Source organism: Argiope bruennichi, chromosome 11 (genome assembly GCF_947563725.1).
Source record: "Argiope bruennichi chromosome 11, qqArgBrue1.1, whole genome shotgun sequence".
Taxonomy (NCBI): Eukaryota; Metazoa; Arthropoda; class Arachnida; order Araneae; family Araneidae; genus Argiope; species Argiope bruennichi.
In genome coordinates, this window is record NC_079161.1 from 66776064 (window position 1) to 66797033 (window position 20970).

At 45.6% G+C, this 20970-nt stretch overlaps 1 protein-coding gene across 1 annotated transcript; it reads right to left on the reverse strand.

The window, feature by feature from the left end:
* Positions 1-610: 610 nt before the first annotated feature.
* LOC129956604 (uncharacterized) lies at positions 611-1879 on the reverse strand. Its single transcript, XM_056068534.1, has 2 exons — positions 1168-1879; positions 611-1107 (listed from the first exon to the last, which is right to left on the reverse strand). Exons 1-2 carry the CDS (start codon positions 1877-1879, stop codon positions 611-613), a joined length of 1209 nt encoding a protein of 402 aa, XP_055924509.1.
* Positions 1880-20970: the final 19091 nt, after the last annotated feature.

The window sequence follows — 20970 nt, forward strand, 5'->3', positions numbered from 1 at the left end:
TACAAATAATTTCCAACTGCAAAATTCAGCAGTGGTAAAAGATCAGGAGTGCAGATTGCCAAATCAATACTATGGAAGCTACGTGTGGGCTCGTGGAAGTACGTTTTTTCTTCATTATTGAGCAGACAGAGACAATTATTCGAAATAAATTGTTCAATCTGTCGCCCACGAGAATTTGTAACTTCCGAACCCCACAAAGTGCTATGTCCATTAAAATCGCCTAACAAGATAAATGGTGATGGAAGCTGATCAACCAAATTGTCTAGATCACTTTGACTAATAGTCCGTTGAGGTGGCAAGTAGATGCAACAGACCGTAACCAGAATTCGAGAACGAACCTGCACAGCCACGGCCTGCAAAGAGGTGTGTAGAGTAAGAGGTGTGCTCGGATAGAGATTAGAAGTGAAAATGCAAACACCACCTGATGGGTGGGTGCTGGAGGTAATATCTCTCCGAGTACAGTTATAGCCACGAAGTTTCAGAGGGAAATCAGACGATAAGAAGGTCTCTTGAAGTCCTATACAAATAGGATGAAATTTGTTGATGAGATGTTTAATGTTATGGAGTTTCGAACGAATGCCGCGACAGTTCCAAGAAAGGAAGGTACCCATTAAGAGGTTTTGGAAAGATAACTAAAAGCAGAAGAATGAGGAGTTGCTGGAGTGTCGCAACTCATTTTCAAATCATCCTCTTCCTCCGACGGATGGAGAGAGATGAGTTCAGAACTTTTAGGGGAATTGCCAAAAATGGATGGCAAGTCTTGTTGAACAAGGCCCCTATTCGCCAGTCCTAAAGCGATTGAATTTTTCAATGTAGATTTTTTGAGCTTTGTTGGCAAATCAGCTTGTGACAGGCCTCGTTTTGAAAGCCTTAGCGACAGAGATTTTTGAGATTTGGTTTTACCTTTACGTCTCCGAGTGTTTGACGATTCAGGAGCACTATTTGAAACCGAATCTGAATCTGCACTGGAGGACTGTGCTTTTTTGGATTGTTTTGTTTTTTCAGAATGAGTTTCTGGAATAGTTACTGGTTTAAAATTTTTTGCTAAAACAGATGCGTAGCTATTACTTGGGTTAGGAGTTTGAGATGTTACCTTGCGCCTTGCCTCTGGATAGGAAATATTTTCTTTGAATTTAACCGTTACAATTTGTTTTTCTAATTGCCAACGTGGGCAGAGTCGAGAATAGGCAGTATGATCGCCACTGCAGTTAATGCACTTTTCAGATTCGGCACACTGCTGACTGTCATGGCCCTTTTCCGAACAACGTGCGCAAGTTAGAGTTCCACGGCAGCTCGATTTTGCATGTCCAAAACGTTGGCACTGAAAACAACGTAGAGGGTTTGGTATATAGGGACGGACAGGTAAATGTATATACCCAGCTTTAATAGATTCTGGCAGTTTTGGGCTATTGAATGTTAAAATATAGTGTTTAGTATTGAGAAGTTCCCCGTTCCGTCTAATTGTTATTTGACGTACTTGAGTCACTCCTTGACCGCTCAATTCTTTTGTAATAATCTCAATAGGGACATTATATAACTCTCCGCAAGTGATTACACCCTTGGAGGAATTCAGAGATTTATGAGCACTAACAGTGATGGGAATAGTTGCTAAGGCTTTAAGTTTCAGAATTTTCTGTGCTTGTTGGCGGGAACTAACCTCCACTAGTAAATCGCCGGAGCGAAGTTTACGAATAGATGAGACATCACCAATCGTTGCAACGAAAGCCTTTTCAACAAGAAAAGGAGACACATTATGAAAGTTTTCTTTTGTATCGGAAACACGCTGTACGACAAAAAAATGATCAAATGGTTTTTCAACAGATTGCAGTTGTACTTTACGATGCCCACTGAAGGGACCCTTCTTGGGAGGAGGAGCCATACGACATTACATAAGATTCAGGCCCGACGGCACCGCCCACCACGGAGCCCAACAAGGGAAGGCAGCCACCGGCTCTGGCCATTCCCAGCCTCGGCGCTTACCTTGGTGCTAGCCGGAACCTATACGCTCGGAGTTACCCCCGGGGACAGTGACCACCCTTAACGCCAAGCCCAAGGAGTAACCCCTTCGCTTGATCCCTAGCAGACTAGCCACTCAGGTGACTAACTACCAGCCGATTGATGCACCGGGGACCACAGTGCACCACCCGTCTTTCAAATGGGTCGCCACGCACGGCCAACACGTGGGGTTTTGGCTGTCCATGAGAAGCAAGAAGCAAACAGAGCGGCGACAGCTTCTCATGGAGAGCTCCCTCGCTTGCCGTCGAGGGATAGAAGGACAAAGCAGACAGCAAAAGGCGTAGGGGAGAGAGAACTGAAAGGGAGTAAAGATCCCTAGGTACCTCGGGATTGGGACACCCGTACTCACCTAAAGAAGGTGAGCCCCTGAGGGGTGTGTCCAAATCGGAAACACCTGAAACATCTAGTCGGCTGCAAAAACTCCTGGACAGGGTGGGAACTGAACCCACAATTTAGCCGAGTCTTGGTTCTAGTGGCCTGGAAAATTTCCGGGGTCACTGCAATAACCCAGCTTTCTGAGTTGCCCCTTCCCCGGAGGCGGAACTTCACCCTCATCTCGCCCTCAGGGAGCGCGTTGCTCTTCCTGAGGCGTCTGAGGATTCTACTCTCCTGTTTATCTCGGTCTTCTTCACTACGCTCAAAGTTGTGAACAATAATGTGCGGATCCCTCCCCTTGGGATCGCTAATGTTCACTTTTTGCTCCACCTCGGGGCAACTTCTTAAAGCTTCATCGAGCTTTTCTTTCATAGAAAGCGTTTGGTTACCAGCAGCACCCCCTTATTCCTAACGGGCCGGGAGGCCACCAGCGTAACTCCGATTTTTCCCAGGCTGATGTTCTTCTCCAGGTGCCGTCTCACCTGGAGAGAATCAGTGAAGGAGGTGCCGTCCTTAGGGTGGATGACTGTCACCCCCTGTTTTTGACCCCTAGGGGCTTTGGGACGATTATCATTTCTACTGCCTTCTTTTCCTTTTTCCCTTGCCTTCTTTGAGCCTCCTCCCTTGCTGGCCATCTCGGCGAAGCTAGGCTTAGGGCTCTTCTTAGGTGGCGGACGATCTTCAACCACTTCCACTTCGGTCTGACAAGCGCTCTCCACACGCTCCACCAGGGGAGGTGGGAGGTCAGTCTGAATGGATTGGTCCATTCTTGGCGGGTTCGGACGGATCTCATAGGCTTTAACTATGTAGTTTACAAGCCTATCCGCCGCCTGCCGACTGATCTTCAACCCTGTGATGTACCGGGTTGCGCGGTTTAGTAGCTTGCCAATATCAGACCCTTTCGCCGTTTTTCTGGCCGCCCTTTTCTTCCTGCCCACCTTGGCAGCCAGCTTAGGAGTCGTCTCACTATCAGGCTTACTCGTGGGAGCTGCCACCACGGTAATTTCACTATCATGGTCCTCATGCTGAGGATCATTGTTAGCATCAAGCTGTCGAATGTCGCTAGAATCTAGGGAAACGTCAGAAAGTGTGACTGTGTTTAGCTCAATACGCACAGTTTTATTCATTTCTGGTGTACCCATATTGACTATTTTATTTGGTTGGTAAGTTCACTTACGGCGGAACTAACCAAGGACCGCCCCATTCCTCAACCGGAGTCTACGGGGAACTAACAGGGCCCTTTGCCTTTCCAGAACGTCCCCCCGTGGGCGTCACCCCACGACCCAAGACAAGTCTTAGGAGATTTCTCGAGGGGCTCTACCCTGGTCAAACCCGCGGTACCATTCGTCAACTCTTCTATGAGCAGAGCCATTGAACCAGGTATCTCATAGCCGCGCCACTCCGAAGATCTCCACATGCCAACTCACGGTAAATCCTCTGGCCAAGGGTCGACGTTACCGCCGATGATCCCAAGACTGGTACGATACCGCTTGGCATTTAAGCCAGACTTGACACGTTTCCTTCTCCTCGGTTTTGACAACTACTCGACCACCGTAATCCGTGCTTAAGCGCTTCCGAACCACGGAATTTTATCTCTCTTTATTCCTTTTATGTTTTATACATTTTTATTACATTTTAGTGTGGCACTTAGGTCTCCCTGGAACCCAGAGGTACAATACACACAGGATACAAGCATATGAATAATAGTTACAAGCATATAAATAATAGATACAAGCATATAAAATTCAAGCTGGCTCCATTTACTCAGGGGCTATGAGCCAGCTCATCGTGAACATCCAGTGGAAATTTAGTTTGGAGTAAGAAGACTCTGCTACGCCAAGACAAGTTGGCGGAGTGTCTTCCTCCGTAACGTCTCGCGCCACGAGAAGGCATTTCCACTTTGGGTGAGGAGAGCCTATTTGAGACGTACGGAGTTACCACCCCAACACCGTGCGCGAAGCACATCGTTGGTGCGAGTGGTGGAACCCGAGCAATTATCTACAAGAAGCTACCACAGAGGTCTTCACCAAGGGACACACCCAACCCACCCGTTTGGCAGAGCAAACAGCGGCGGCTTGTTAAAGCCTAGGTATTCGGTCGTTTATCCACGCAATGATTTGGTGGATGACATGAATGTTGTTAGGAGCTTTAAGAAGCTGATGTTTATCATGCACGTTTATTAATTTTTTCCTGAGTAAATGAGTATGTTTGCACTCATATATGTAATGGTCCGGTGTACCAACTTTGCCACAGTCGCAAAGTGGATCGTTTGTAAATCCGAATTTGTTAAAGTAGAAGGGAAATCTCCCATGACCTGAGAGGAATTGTATCAGCAAAGGATGGAATGATTTCATTTTAGTTGATACTTTAGGGAAATATTTGTGTGTTTGTGGGCCTTTTGTGCTACTTGCCCACTCGTTTTGCCATTCTGCTAATATGCAGCGCCGAATGTCGGCCTTCAAGGTACCATGCGACCTGGTGACATGCGTGTCGATGGTTTCTTTTTCGGTACCAAGCTTTGCTTGCTTGTCAGCCTCTTCATTACCTTGTACTCCAATGTGGGCTTTGACCCAGTGGAGGGACAGTCGTAGATGGGAGTTGACTGTTTTTATTCTGTCTGCTATTTGTTTTAGCATCCAGCTTTTGTGTTTAGGCGAAGCCAGAGCTGAAAGTAGCGAGAGCGAATCCGAGTATATGGAGACTTTGCTCCAAGGATTAGTGAGATCAATGTAATTGAGGGCCATGACGAAAGCATAGGCCTCTGCTTGAAATACCGTTGAGTGGTCGTCTAGGCGATGGGAGTCAACAAAAACAAGTTTACCGAAGTAAAAGCAAGCAATGGCAGAACCCACCCGATCGCCAATTTTAGAACCATCAGTAAAAATTTCAATACCTTCACCAGATGGTTGTTTTTTCAGGAATGGGAAAGTTAACCATTCACAGGGATGTTGGTCGTATGGGTTGCAAGTTGGTTCATACAGTTCGGGATCTAGGATTGTGTTTTCAAACTTAACTTGAATTTTTTGCACCTTGATTAGAAAGTTCGCGAATAGTTCTTTTGCACGAAGGTGAAGAGGCAAGATGCCTGCAAGAACTTGCAACGCGTGTGTGCTTGTAGTTCTATAGGCCTTTAGAATTTTAATTAGAGGCCTTCTCTGTATAATTTGAAAAGTGCGAGCTATTTGCTTAAATTTCAGACGGTGGCCCCATGCCCCATACCCAAATAGGACATAAGGCTCGTAGGCACCTGTGTATATGCGTCTATGGAGATGATGATGTCTGGAAAAGAATCTGTTAGCAACTGTGTTAAGTTTGTACATAAGCAGATCGCTTTTCCGACGGACATGCCTAAAATGCTCAGTGAAAGTGAGCTTGTTGTCCCAAATGACCCCCAAATATTTGAATGAAGAGACCACTTTAATGGTGGAGTTTTTGATGGAGATAGCCGGAGGGTCGTCTAAATTTAACCTGTTGCCGAATGTGATTGGCATGAGCACCATTTTGTCGAGTCCAAAAGCAAGCTTGTGCTCTTTACCCCAGTTAGTGAGGGTGTGCAGGATGGTAGCCCCTTTTGTCTCAATGTCTCCTTTGCAAGAGCCCCCTATGACAACCACGAGGTCATCGGCATATGCTTGAATGCAGCATCCAGGTGGGAGCGGAAGATTTAAAGCTGTGTCCACAATGATATTCCAGAACACTGGCCCGCTGCAGGAACCCTGTGGGACTCCTCTCTCTATTTCGAAGGACCATTTTTGTCCTTGCATTTCTATGGAACCTGTGCGTTGTTTGAAGTAATTTTGGACAAGTGCAAAGAGGTTTTGAGAGCAACCTGCCAAGGTCAGCTGATGTAAGATGCTCTCGCGCCAGACGTTGTCAAAAGCGCCGCTGACGTCAACAGAAAGGACGCAAGCCTTTCCCTTATGCTGAAGAGCCTGCTGTATATTGCTCCAGAGTTGGAAGTGAGCGGTTTCGCATGAGCGGCCCACTCTGAAACCATGTTGGTTTTGGTGTAGGAGCTGTTTCTGGTGAAGTAGAAAAGTAATCCTTTGTGTGATGAGTTTGTCTAGAATTTTGCCAAAGATCGAAAGCAGACAAATGGGCCTATATGAATTAGCCAGACTGAGATTCTTGTCCGGTTTAGCAATTAGTATGACTCTAGCGGTTTTCCACGAATCGGGAAAATACCCAATTTTTAGACAGGTGTTAAAAAGCTGTTCAATGACACCTGGATTTTGTTTGAACAGGATTTTAATGGTTTCTAAAGGAAGTTGGTCAAGACCAGGTGCCTTTTTTGGTTTGAGGGTATGTAGAACGTGCCGAATCTCTTGGCGCGTAAAGTCAGGGTCAGAGAAAGGAGAAACGTAAAGTAAATTTTTAGCCCTGATAGCTGCTTGTGCAAGAGTTTCTTTATTAATGTCATCTTTTGGAAAGAGGGCATCAATGATGGCCTGAACAGAATTTTGAAGTGAGGATGTTAAAGACCCGAATTGGTCGGTCACATTTTGAATAATCAGTTGTTGTTTTAATTTGCCTTTGGCAATTTTATAAGGGAGGTCAAAGGGATTGTATTTAGTGGCCTCAACACAAAGTTCTTCTAATGCTTTCCGACACTTATTGCCAATCATCCATTTGTATCTTGCCTCTTCTTTTTTATATTTAAATCTCCTTATGGATCTTTCATCTGGATTATGGCACCTCTGGAAGCGAGCACGTAGTGCTCTAGTTAGTTTTCTTTGGGTTTCCAGTTCCGAATCCCACCAGGGAACTGTATTATGTTTCTGGCTGTTCTTTGCAGAAACGAAGCATGTTTTTTGCAGGAGTGCAGTGATATAAGCTATGAAATTGTTTACTTCAAGAGATGTTTTTATGTTTTTAGCCGTCTCGAGATGTGAGTTGAAGTGCTTCTCGAGCGTTTTTCCAAGAAGCTTTAGTTTTCTCTTGCTGAAACGGGAACGTGTAGGTGGCAAGTGATTATTAGCAGCAAGGGAAAAGAGAATGTAGGAATGGTCACTGAGTGTGCTACGTTCCAATTGCCACGCCTCTTTGCGGTCATAAAGTGATGACGTAGAGAGCGTGACATCTATCCAACTTCTACCATTTTTTGTCTCAAATGTGGGCCCTGCGGTATAATCATTCCAAACCAGGAGATTCCTATGAATGATGAAGTCAATCATCGGAGCTCCAATGTCTCTCTTTCGTTTGATGTCGTCCCTATCAGGACCCCACAATTCTGATTGGATGTTGCCATCCCCCACAAGGAACCACTGTTTTGGTTTGATAACTTCTAACATGTCATTCAGATTATGGAAAAGGGTGTTTTTGTTAGAGGAAGGTGGAAAATAAAAAGAAATTAAGGTAAACGTGTCCGGACCCTGGGAGACATCAACACAGACAAATAGTTTGTCAATATGTCTAGTCACCACTGCAATGTTAGGGTTTCTGATGGAGATGAGAACACTACCGTCAGGATGGTGTATAGTGCGCCATTTAGATGGGAAAAAAGAGGAACCGGCATGCAGATATGGTTCCTGGACGCAATAGATGTCTGGTGTATTACTGTTGAATAGCATTGGTAACTCCTTGGTTGCTTTGAACGAGCGACCAAGATTACCCTGAAAAATTGACCAAGCAAATAAGTTAGAGGAAGGTGTACTAGTCATAATTGGTATGAGCTTTAAGTTTTTCGATGTTCTTCTTATAGAAGGGACAACTTAGAGAGGTGGCAGAGTGGTCTGTTTTGAAAGTAGTTTTTTGTTTTCTGTTACTTTCGCGACAGAACCGACACGTTTTGTTATTTTTATTGCAAGTTTTTGTTGCATGGTTTTCACAACATTTGCTGCAAGCTATTGGTGCAGTACAGGTATTTTTGGTATGGCCAAATCTGAGGCAATTTTGGCATCGGATCGGCTCAAGATGTTCTTTAAATTTCTTGGATCCGAATCCGTAATGCAGCCTTTTGTCATTTTGAATGACCTTAAAGATGTTTGGTGATAGAGACAAAACCCAGTGTGACCTAGCGCCCCTGCCTGGTTTTCTGAATAGCACTCTAATTTTGCCATCCGGTAGATTATTGTCTGCCTTAATTCTATTTATGAAGTTATCTTCTTCAACATTTTTGTTTTGATCGGTGTTGTCAACATCGTATATTATAATTTGCGGGTCACGCTTTTGTGGGAAGCGTGCCTCACAAATAGTTTTGAGGTAGTCATGAACATTAATTGCCTCCAAGAGTTTTGAGGCCATTTCCTGGGTGGGGACCGAGATCAGGATGTTTTTCGATCTTGCCTCCCTACAAGAAATAATTCTGACCCCTAGAGCTTTGGGGCATATATTTGCCTCCAGGAGAGATTTTAAATTGAGGTTAGTGGTGTTTTCCTCCTCCATTGGGTCTGAGTTTAGAGGAGCAACAAGGATTGTGGGCAAGGCCACAAATTCTGCCTTCTCTGTTATTTTCTGCCTTTTGGCTTGCTCAGGAGCCCTTTGTCTTACTGGTTGTTTAGCTGGTGTTATAGCTGATTGTTTAGCTAATGGTTTAGCTGGTGTTACAGCTGATTGTTTAGCTACTGGTTTAGTTGGTGGTTTAGCTGGTGGTTTAGCTATATTAGATATAGGAGGGTCACGATCCCTATTCTGTATTTGCAAATTTGGAGTGGGCAGGAGACCCTGCGACCACTGCTGAGCCACTGAGGCATACGTTTTTGTTATAGGTTGGGCTGGAGGTGACGCTGGAATGCCCACTTTTTGTTCCAAAGTTTCTATCCTCTTGTTTATTGCTCCCATGTCAAAGCTTTCAACAAGACGGGTAAAAATCCCCATAAGTTCAACTGCAGCATTGCTTTTCAGCTTGTGTTTGGCAATGAAAGTCTGCAGGTCATTTACCGCTAAGAAGTGGGACCTCTCAAAGTTTTTAAATATTCCCTGTTGGGACTCTGGAGTACCCGGGATGAGGTCCTCACTCTCCATATTGTCTATGTCAGTGTTACTGACCTTAGGGAGGGGTTTAAATGGAACACCCTCTGGAATGAGGTTGAGATGTTTTTCTGTCATTTTTTTGTTTGGCTTTCTTCAACGATTTAGCCAGGCGCTTTTTGCGCTTTTTCTGTTTAGTTGTTTCTGCGGTGTTTGCAGACTTGTTGGCCTTAGCCAAAAGAAACCTAGAACTAAGAGAGTGTTTCTTATTATTGTTTTTTAATTTCTCGGCAACTACCGAAGTAGTTGGAGGATTCCGCAGAGGAGAATCTGCCGCTAGTACATCATCTTCTTTCGCGTTTTCAAAAATATCGCTATCATCTGAAAGTAAGTTTAAGCTTGAGCGGGAGTCGCTTTTCGCCATAATCGTATTATCTAAATTTGTAGCCATATTTGAGAATTGGGACAGGGTTTGTTCTTTTTACGGTAGATGAAACCAGAACCGCCTCGTTCCTCTGGACTCCTAGTCAGGAGAAAGTTTCCGTCAAGAAAGTCCCTGGAGTCTACGAAGGCAAACTAACAGGGCCCTTACCAAAACTAACCTGTCTCAACGTGCCGTCCCAGCACGATCCGAGGGTACCTCCTCACCATACTTACGCGCAGCAAGGGACTCCCCCCAGAGGATTTCTCGAAAAGATCAAGTAAGTTAGGAACGTGGAGCCGTCCGTCTCCCCTTCTAAGAGCAAGGGAACACAACAGGTACCGAGCTAGAGGTGCCACTCCGAAAGTCTCCATCTGTCTTGCCGCCATCCCCGTTCTGCCGAAGGGCCTGGGTCACCCCAGTGATTCCCAACAGTGGCGTGAGATGGTTGCCATTGAAGGGCAGGTAAGACAGATTTCCTCTTCCTCGGTTTTTACGGCTAGCCCAGTCACCACACAACGTGCATAATAGCTTCCGTGGTGCGGAATTTTAATTTATTTTTTGTGTTTTTAATTTTGTACTGTTTTTGAAATTTTAGTGCGGCACTTAAACTGAATCAGGAGTCAAGAGGTGCTAATACGCACAGAAGAAGAAGAAAAACTGACTAACTAATGGTATTTACATTATTTACATTTTTGGAAAAGTTAATGAAATATTTGCTGCGTTAAGGTTCTAACTCGCGAGCAAGATAACTAGAATTTGGAAAGAGTTTGTGTGTGTAAAACGTTTTTGAAACCTGCAATTTTAAGTATTAATTTTAACTATTTATTTATTGCCTGTAGAGGCCTGATAAAACAAAGTTAAATCTAAAGGAACTTCAATAAATTTATTACTGTAAACTAACAAGTGTCTAGTTGTTCTGCACTAAAGGGGTAACCTAATTCAAGGGGTTACGAGAGACCGAAATGGTCACATAGCTAGAGAGACCCCCTCCCAGGCTCCTCACTACAGAGAAGACTGCTTAGACCGGTTAAGCACAAACAGCAGAGTTTGGTCCGCGAGGGCTCCATTCTCCAACTGTCCGGCACACACAGCCTAGACTGACGTCTCCTCCCAGCCCAGAACTGAGAGAGGGATGCGGGGGAACCAGAGGTTGGTTGTCCAGCAGCTTCCAATCGCAGACGGAGTTCAAGCTAACGCCTACTACGGGATGTCGCATCGTAGAAGTGCCAACTAGGGCGCCCGGTCGTCAACAAGAACAGAACCGCCGCTATGGTTTTCACAGCTGAAGCTCCTCGCAACTGGTATCCAGTGGAAATTTAGTTTGGAGTAAGAAGACTCTGCTACGCCAAGACAAGTTGGCGGAGTGTCTTCCTCCGTAACGTCTCGTGCCACGAGAAGGCATTTCCATTATGGGTGAGGAGAGCCTATTTGAGACGGAATCACTCACCCTCCTCTCCTTTCGGAGAGACGAGACAGTAAATAGGGACAGTTGGGAATCTCGTTAATCCATTCATGGGCGTCACTAATTAGATGACGAGGCATTTAGCTATTTTTTTTACCTGATAGAGCACCAGAAAGATGTTAGTAAAATAATACAAAAAAGGGGGCTAGGCAGCACCCCATAGGTTAAAAGGATCAGCCAGTCAGCCAATACCCGTCCTGCTCCATTTCCCCCTACTTGTGTGGGTGTTCATAAATCCGAACCGTCGATGACACGCCATAGTACCGATAATGGCGCGTGTGCCGAGGACGGATATGTCTGTCTTATTAATGATACCCAATATTGTGCCTACTTAGGTGACCAGACGCCCTTCAGTTTAGTGTTATACTGGAGAAAATAACTTTTTGGGCCTCTGTCTGCACTTTCACCGCCTGTTCTAATGGTTTAATATTATACTTTGGCGGTGTGAGCAGAGTCCAGCTCCACTCCGTCTCCTACTATTTGAGCGTCGAGGACGAGTGTAGTGCTGTTCTTATTTGCCACATAGTCGGGCTTAACGGTACCAGCAGGCAGAGGATAGATAGGCTCCTCTGCGACCTGGAACCCCTTCTATTGAAGGGAGCGGCTAATATAGTTACAGATAGCGTTATGCCGCTTTATTCGCAGGCCGTGTGTTCGAAAACACTGCTGGATCACATGATTGGGTGTCTCTAGGACGGCGACAGTTCCTTGGTTTTCCTTGGGGCTCCCCTAGCCGTCCTTGTCCGAGTGGGGAGAGCATTAATGCGGGTCTTTATCATATTAATGTAATCTCTCCCGCTGACAAAGAATGTCCCTTTTGAAACCCAGGTGTGCCATCTACTGAGGCATAGAGCCGCTCAGCCCACATCTGCCGCTGCTTAATTTTGGTATCTAAAAGTTTTCCATCCAAGAGTAGACTTTGTTCAATCTTAGACCGCTGTCGTACAATAAAATCACGGGATGCCTGACCTGCAGGATCCGTCGAAGATTTAAAATCGTTAAAATGGGGAACATCAACACCCCTAAAAGTTAAAAACTGATTAAAATAATTCAAGCGGTCAAGGCGTAATGACTTGAGTATTTGCTACTAACGCCAAGATCTACACCGGTGGCAGCTCCAGGCGGGCTCACGCCCGGCACCTCCGATGCTCGCCACCGCGACCCTCATACTCACCACCGGTTAATGCTCAATGAATCTCCAGAGGTGGTCGGGTATGGGCCCGACAGTGAAGCATCGTTCATTTTCAAGGCTAGTTGCTTCGGCAGGTGAGTTGTTACACACTCCTTAGCGGACTCCGACTTCCATGGCCACCGTCCTGCTGTCTGCCACCCAGCTACTTCATCACAATCCCCACCAAACAAGAACATCAACCTCACCTCTCCAGGCTCTCAACACCCCATCCCATCACTTCAGCCAAAACCCACCAAGTCAAATCATCTCAAATTTATCTTTCATTTCTCATCATCCGAGCATCACATACAACATCTCAACACGGCCAATACTAATGTTAACAAATAACACGAATCACCATAAAACGGTCCCAATTAATGTCTAGGGGACTGCATCTGTAATCTGCAATGTACCCCATCTGTAAAAACTCTGTATATAGTGTAAAGTATGTTTGTTTTTTCTTGTATATCCTTATGTAACCAAGTTCGGGAAAAAAAATAAAGTTGTTCGGGGTGCGGCGTTCGGCGTGGGATGCGAAGGGGATCCCCGAAAGACTAGGTTAGTCTCTTCCTCTCCATGTCCACCCAACTGTTAGAATAATCGTCAAGATTATAGTCGCAGGGGCATGGAGGGGTGTTATGTCTGGAGCCTCCAACCCTTCAAACTTAAATATATTATGTAAACCCCCTAATGACCCCCCCAACCCGAAAAATCAAACGAGTAACTCTAGTATGCTAACTCTTTTTCCAACTTTCATATAAAAGGCCGCCCCAATACATGGTGGATGATGTCATCCCCCTCTAAGTACAGCTACTCAGCCGCTAATCAACCGATTTAACTCAAATTTTAAACTTAAACTCACAAGTAGCGTCCCTTCCCCCCACCCCCGCCAGTGGTACCAACATAACTTTAAATTCATTTTTTTTTTCTTTCTTTCTCCGTCTCTCTCTTCGCATCTACATAAGCTCAACTCTCCAACTCAAATCTTAAACTCATTCGAACTCTAAATCATCTCGAACCGCACTCATCACTCCACAATAACTGACTCTAATAACAATAATAATGAAGGTTCGAAGCACCAGGAGTAGGGGGAAATGCGGGACCCTAGTACGCAGGACTCAGCACAATCCATTGTGGGCGCACGATCCCCAGCCGCCATTGCCGTTTCTTTTTATAGGTTAATTTTAGCACAGGAAAGACCAACCGAAATCCAGCAAGTGGAAAACCAAAATGGACAAGAGAACACACCAAGACCTCTCCCAACAATCTCCAAAGGTGAAAGACATTGTTTCACTCCTAGAGAATGATCACAAGCCAGCAAGGCAAAGGAGAACTTCCTCATCTTCCACCATCTCCAACTCCTCATCCATCACCTCCATGACGTCCAACGGGACACAACTAGAAGCGGAGACCACAGCACAACTGATACAGAAACTCCGCAACATCATAAACGGAGGAACCACGACGAACAACACCCAGGGCAAACCCAAATACAGGGCATATCTGAAATCAGATATAGCCTGCAAAGCAAACAAGCTCCTGGACAACCTGGAGTTCAAAATTGAGTCCTTGGAGGCAAGGCCGCAGGAAACCAGCCCAAACAAGAAAAAAGACACCAAGGAAACTGGGACAAGCATGGAAATAGCAGACTTCCCAGAAAACCACACTAATACCCCATCGCTGCAACCAAATAAATCCACATACGCGGCAATCATGAGAAAGCCAGCTCCAAAAAAACCACAGGCCCTCCTGATCTACCCCAGCGAGTCGTCCAGGGGACCAGGGGAAATAAAGGAACTCCTGAGAAAAGAAGTGGCGCATCCGGGAATCAAAATAAAGGACGTGCGCAACATCAAAAACGGAGTGGCAATAGTCTGCGAGAACAGCGAGGACGTCACAAGGCTAGAGTCCACCATAAAAAACTCCGCATCCCTTAAAGATACCATCCAAACTAAACAACCGGCAAAAAGGCACCCGAGCATTATACTGTACAACCTACCGGAGGATATATCAATAGATGAAATAAACGAGGCCCTAAGATCAAGAGCAGGAATCTCGGACGACCTCAAGTTGAGATTCAAGCTAACAGGAAGGCAACCAGGGACAGCGCACTGGGTAATGGAGGCCCCCAGCGACAGCTTCCACAAGATCAAGAAGCTAGGGAAGATTCCCATTAACTGGTCCATGTACCAGGTAAGGGAATTCTTCCACATCAAGAGATGCAATAAATGCCAAGGCTTCCGCCACCTAGCTAAAGATTGCCCCAAGAACCGGCCAGTCTGCGGAAGTTGCGCTGGCAACCACGAAACCAGGAGATGCAGATCCCCACAAGTAGTCTGCATCAACTGCGCCATGCACAACCAACTACATGGTACCAGGTACCCCATCAACCACCGTACAGACAACCAGAGCTGCTCCTGCTACAAGGGAGAGGTAGCTCTATACAAAAAATCAAGGGACTACTGATGGATAAAGGTCCCCCAAACCCCATATCCATACTCTCAACAACCCAACAAATCAACGCAGCTAGCCCCCCGAGCCAAAATAGCAACACAAGCAACCGCCCACCAGCCAATACCCTCCGATTACTCCAAATCAACCTAAGGAGATCGGAGATAGCAACCTCAGCTCTGTTAGAAGCCGCCTCCAAATTTAACCCCAAAATCATAATAGCCCAAGAACCCTACACCCTAGAAGGCAAAATATCTGGAATCCCACGGTCCTGGAAACACTATACCTCCAAAAACCTGAAAGCGGGAATCATCATCCTACCCACCTGCTCTAAACCAGTCTTCCTCTCCACTCAAGAAAATAGCGCAGCAATAAAAATTCAAACCAACAAAGGCCCTTTAAATATAATATCCACCTACTCCTCTCCAAATGAAAACATCCAAGAAGCAATACTTGAAATAGATAAAATAATAGATGAATTAAAAGAAGAAAAAATAATAATTGGGGCAGACTGGAACGCACATAACAGGCTGTGGGGATACTCAAACGAAGATACCAGGGGCTCACAGGTGGAGGATTTTCTCCTAGCAAAGGACCTGTTCCTTCAGAACGACGCAAACTCCCTTCCAACATTCGAGCACAACTTCTCTAAAGGCTGGCCAGATCTCACCATCACAAAAGGCACAGACATGGCAAACTCCACCAAGTGGTCGGTGTCGGAATTTTATTCCCACAGCGACCACAAATACATAATAATAGATATTGAAACCTCCCCAATCCAGCACCAATACATCCGCTTCAAAACAGCCTACGGGGGACACAAGAAAATGCTTGACTCCCTGTCCCAAACCTTGCCCGAAATAAACAGAATAATAAAAGAGAGCAAAAATAAAACTTCGCTTCAGGAAGCCACAATAGCCCTTCAATCAACCATCTTCAACGCCTGCAAAATCACGTACAAAACCAAAAAGGTAAAAGGCACACCAAACAACAACTGGTGGAACCAGGACCTCCAACTGCGGAAGAAGGAAATACAGGCGCTGAAAAGAAGAGTCCGCAAGTCCCCAACATTCGAAAAAGTAAAATATCAAACAATCCTCTCCAAAAAACAAGCGGAAATGAAGAGAGAAGCAAAGAAGGCAAAAAGAAAATCGTTCAGAAACCTCTGCACCAAAACAATAGATCCATATGGCCTCCCCTACAAAACAGTGGTGAAGGATAAGAACCCTCCCTCTGATCTGTTCCGACAACTGGAAGCCCCAATGGAAGGAGACATCAAGGATTTCGCTCTGAACATCCTGAAAGAGCTGTACCCCCAAGACTCCTCCAACATCAACAACCATAGCTCTCCACTAAACCCCACAATAGAAAAACCATTCACCAAGCAAGAAATTAAAAGAGTTCTCAAACAAGCCCCAACAAAGAAAGCACCAGGCCCAGATTCAATAGATTACATCATACTCAAGGAAATAAACTCAAGATTCCCAGATACCCTCCACTCCCTCTACAATAAATGCCTCTCTCTTCACTGCTTCCCACCATCTCTTAAAAAAGGCAATATAGTTCTCTTTCATAAAACAGGCAAAGACCCCCAAAAAGTAAATTCCTACAGGCCAGTAACCCTGCTCTCTACAATAGGGAAAACACTTGAAAAACTCCTTCTCGGAAGACTCAACCACAAGCTCAATAGTCTAAACTACCTCCACCACAACCAGTTCGGATTTAGGGAAGGCAAATCGACAGACCACGCGATAAGCCACCTAATCCAAAAGATCACAGACTCCAAGCTCAGAAAGAACCATACAATAGCCCTCTCCATAGATATCCAAGGCGCCTTCGACAACCTGCAATATAACTCCATCAGAAATAGCATCGATAAAATAGACCATCCATCAAACGTAACCGAAACCCTCAAGGACATACTAACGGACAGAAAGGTATGCCTCGAAACTCCTCAAGGAACAGTTGAATGGGACCAGAGTAAAGGCTGCGCACAAGGCTCCTGCACAGGCCCGATACTCTGGAACCTAGTCGCCAACGAGATCCTCTCTACTACCTGGAGTCCAAATGTGCATCTCCAAGCCTTCGCGGATGACTTTGTCTTTATAATAAGAGAGCCCACCGGAAAGAAACTAAAAGAAACAACAGACCAAGCTCTAGAAACCTTCCAGGCATGGCTCAACAATCACAAATTAAATATCTCAATAGAAAAAACAAACTACATTTTAATAAGTAAACTGGCCAACGGACCAAGAATAAAATGGCAAGGGACAACAATAAAAAGGAAAAATTCACTCAAGTACCTAGGAGTCCATATAGATTCAAAACTTAACTGGGCAGACCATCTCCAGCACATAAAGACAGGGTCATCCAACCTCATACAAAAGATTGGAAGGGTCGCCGGATCCAACTGGGGCCTCAAAAAAGACCACAGGAGAATTCTCTACAAAACCATCGCAGAGAAAATGATCCTGCATGGCTCGGTAGCATGGGCAGCCTCCCTCACCGCAAGGCAAAAACGAGCCCTGAACTCCATACACAGGAAGTTCCTGTTGAACATCAGCAGCGCCTACTCTACAACTCCAACAGCTGCACTCCAGGTTATAGAGGGATCCCTACCGCTGTACCTAAAAGCCGAACTGGAAGCGGCCTACATAAAATTAACAAGGCTCAAAAAAGAAGTCTCCATAGACGGGAATACATTCAAACCCTCCGACTACGAAGGAAAACCATCCTCAGCAAAATTCCACCCAGCTGACTTCCACGTGGAGGAGAAAGTCTCAACAGCCAAGGCATTCTCACCACAGGAAGAAATCAACATATTCACGGATGGCTCACACCTCAATGACCTAACTGGATGCGCCTTCTGCGTAATAGCCAAAGAGGAAGTCCAAAATGAATGGATGGGGAAGCTGAAGAAGGAAAACTCAGTCTTCCAGGCAGAGTTAACCGCCATCAAGGAAGCATGCCGCTGGTCCAAACAACAAAATAAACCAACAAAAATTTGGACAGACAGCGAGTCAAGCCTCCATTCAATTAAAACCATCAAAACCAATAGTACAATAGCCCAAGACATCCAAGAAGACCTCCTCAAAACCAACCACATCAAATTAGGCTGGGTCAAAGCCCACGCCGCAAACGCAGGCAACGAGCTAGCAGACCAACTGGCAAAAAAAGCAACAACAGAAGGAACCCCAATTGACATCCCGCTCCCCAGGAACCAACTTAAAAAACAACTGCACACAATAATGGTCAAAAGATGGCAAGAAGAGTGGAACGCAGGAGAAACAGGAAGGTCCACCTACACGATCCTTCCTAAGGTCAAAACCACTGAAACCGGTTGGAGAAGGGAGGAGATCATGTTTGTAACAGGGCATGGTCCCTTCCCTGCCTACCTTCACCGATTTCACCTACGAGACAGCAGCACCTGCGGCTGTGGCGAGGAGGGCACTGCATTCCACTACGCCACAAGCTGCCCCTTAACCACCTCCTACCACTTCACCAGGCCATCACAACATCTAGAGCCAACCTGGTGGAAGGGAATTACGAGCAACAAAAATTCCCGCATCAAAATAATCCAGTTAGTCAGGTTCCTGCGGGCAAATGAGGACATCCTCTTCACCCAGTAACGAGAGCCTCCAACCTCCAAACCCGTCCACAAACCTCCAAGCCAAAACTGGCGACCAGCGTAGAGACCTCTCCTCCATAGCTCGGACACCGAACAACCTCTCCTAGCCAGCCTCCAGCCCCAACCTCCTCTCCCGGCCAGCCTTCAGCCTCAACATCCTCTCCCGGCCAGCCTTCAGCCTCAACATCCTCTCCCGGCCAGCCTCCAACCTCAACATCAAAATCCACTTCCGGAAAGCCGCAACACCCCAACTCGCAGCCTCTCCGCACGCCTGCCACAGCAATCCAGCCGCCATCCCGCCAGCAACTTTGACTCTCCTCATAACCCCAGCTTCACCCTTCGGAGCCAACAAGCGACCAGCCTCCACTGCCAACAAAGACCGACAGACCCTGGGCAAACCAGCTGCAGACACCCAACAGCAGACAACTTAACTTCATCCCCCGCAACAGGAACTCTTCATCACTAATCACCTCCCAACTATTGAATCACCATAACAACGGCCTCATATCTTGTCAGGAGGCTGCAACTGACAATCAACAATGTAACATTTGTAAATATTTCATTTTTCATTTAATCCTCACAAGAATGTAAATTCACAATCATAACGGCCTCAAATTTTTGTCAGGAGGCCGCAACTGTCATACAACAATGTATACTTATGTAAATATTTTTTTTTTTTTGTTTTTGTCCAATTGTAATCATAACCAAGAATGTAAAAATTTTTTGAACAAATAAAGTTGTTCGGGGTGCGGCCCCGTGCTGGGCGCAACTGGGCCCCTGAGGGTGGGGTAGCTCTGTTTTTTCCACGTACACCCACTCAACCGATAAGGAACCTTCAAGGTTCCACGCTCGGGGTTGTACCGTGGCGTTAAAATGTCTGGAGCCTCCTCAGAACAATAACTTAGCCCCCCCAAATTTTTAACTTAAACCTTTCAAACTTAAATATATTTTGTAAACCCCCTAATGACCCTCCCAACCCGAAAAATCAAATCAATAGCTCTGATATCTAAATTTTTATTCAAGTTTTAATATAAAAGGCCGCCCAATAACATAGTGGATGATGATCACCACTACCAAATCCAATAACCCAGCTCTCAATCAACATAGTAATCGCGCTCCTGGCTCTAGTAGACAACTCAGAACAAAATCTTAGCCCCCCTAAATTTTTAACTTAAACCCTTCAAACTTAAATATATTATGTAAACCCCCTAATGACCCCCCCCAACCCGAAAAACCAAATCAATTGCTCTAGCATGTTAACCTCTATGCCAACCTTTATACATAAGGCCGCCCCCAAAAATGGTGGATGATGTCATCTCCTTCTAGATCCAGCAACTCAGCCGGTAATCAACCGATCCAACCCAAATTTTAAACTTAAACCCACAGTAGCGCCCCCTCCCCCCCCCACCCCCCGCAAATCGTACAACTAAAAATTTATTCTAATTTTAACTTAATTGTTTTTTCTACCACTTCTTTTCTCTTATCAATACAATTTTAATTCTTCAACCCAAATTTAAACTCAATAGAACCTAAAATTACCTATAGCCGCACTTAACACTACACAATAATCGTTTCCAAAAAAAAAAAAAAAAATAACAGAAACGAAGGTTTGTAGCACCAGGAGAAGGGGAAATGCAGGACTCAGCACGGTGTATTATGGGCGCACGAGCCCCAGTCGCTCCAGCCATTTCTATTTCAGGGGAAAAAACAGGTTTTCAACCCAACCATAAAAAGACAATAATACAGGTAAAAACTCGACATCCCTGATGGAACATCCAGGGGACCAGGAGCAGCTGCAACAGTCTCCCAAGGTCAGAGACATGATCTCCCTGCTGGAAAGCGACCATAACACCCAGAGACAAAGAAGAACCTCCTCCTCCTCCAACATTTCTAACACCTCTTCAATGGTCTCGGTGATATCCAGCGGGACCCAGGTGGAAGCGGACATCACAACGGCCCAACTGCTGAAGAAAATAAGAGACATCATCAACGGAGGAACCACCACCAACACCCAGGGGGGCAAGCCCAAATACAGGGCTTACCTGAAATCGGACATAGCACGCAAGGCGAACAAACTCCTAGATAACCTGGAATACAAGATCGAGTCCTTGGAGGCAAGGCCACAAGAACCCTCTTCCAACAACATAAAGGAGACAAAAGAAACTAGGACAAACACGGAAGCAACAGACCTCCCAGAAAACATCACCAACGCCCACAAGCAACAACCAAACAAAATATCCTATGCGGCAATAGCGAAGAAACAAGCTCCAAAAAAGCCCCAGGCCCTTTTGATATATCCTAGCGAATCGTCAAAAGGACCAGAGGAAATAAGGGAGCTACTCAAAAAGGAAGTGGCACACCCCGGAGTAAAAATCAAGGAAGTGCGCAACATCAGGAACGGAGTAGCGGTCATCTGTGACAACCCAGAGGACATCTCCCAGCTTGAGACGAAGATAAAAAACTCCAACACCCTGAAGGAGACAATACATACAAAACAGCCGGCGAGAAGACACCCCAGCATAATAATATACAAC

Bases quoted from the DNA above. Each gene is read 5' to 3' on its own strand.
- LOC129956604 (XM_056068534.1), bottom strand. From the start codon at position 1,879: ATGGCTCCTCCTCCCAAGAAGGGTCCCTTCAGTGGGCATCGTAAAGTA. The intron at 1,108-1,167 runs GTTGGCAATTAG...TTTCCTATCCAG, and splicing joins CTATTCTCGACTCTGCCCAC to AGGCAAGGCGCAAGGTAACA.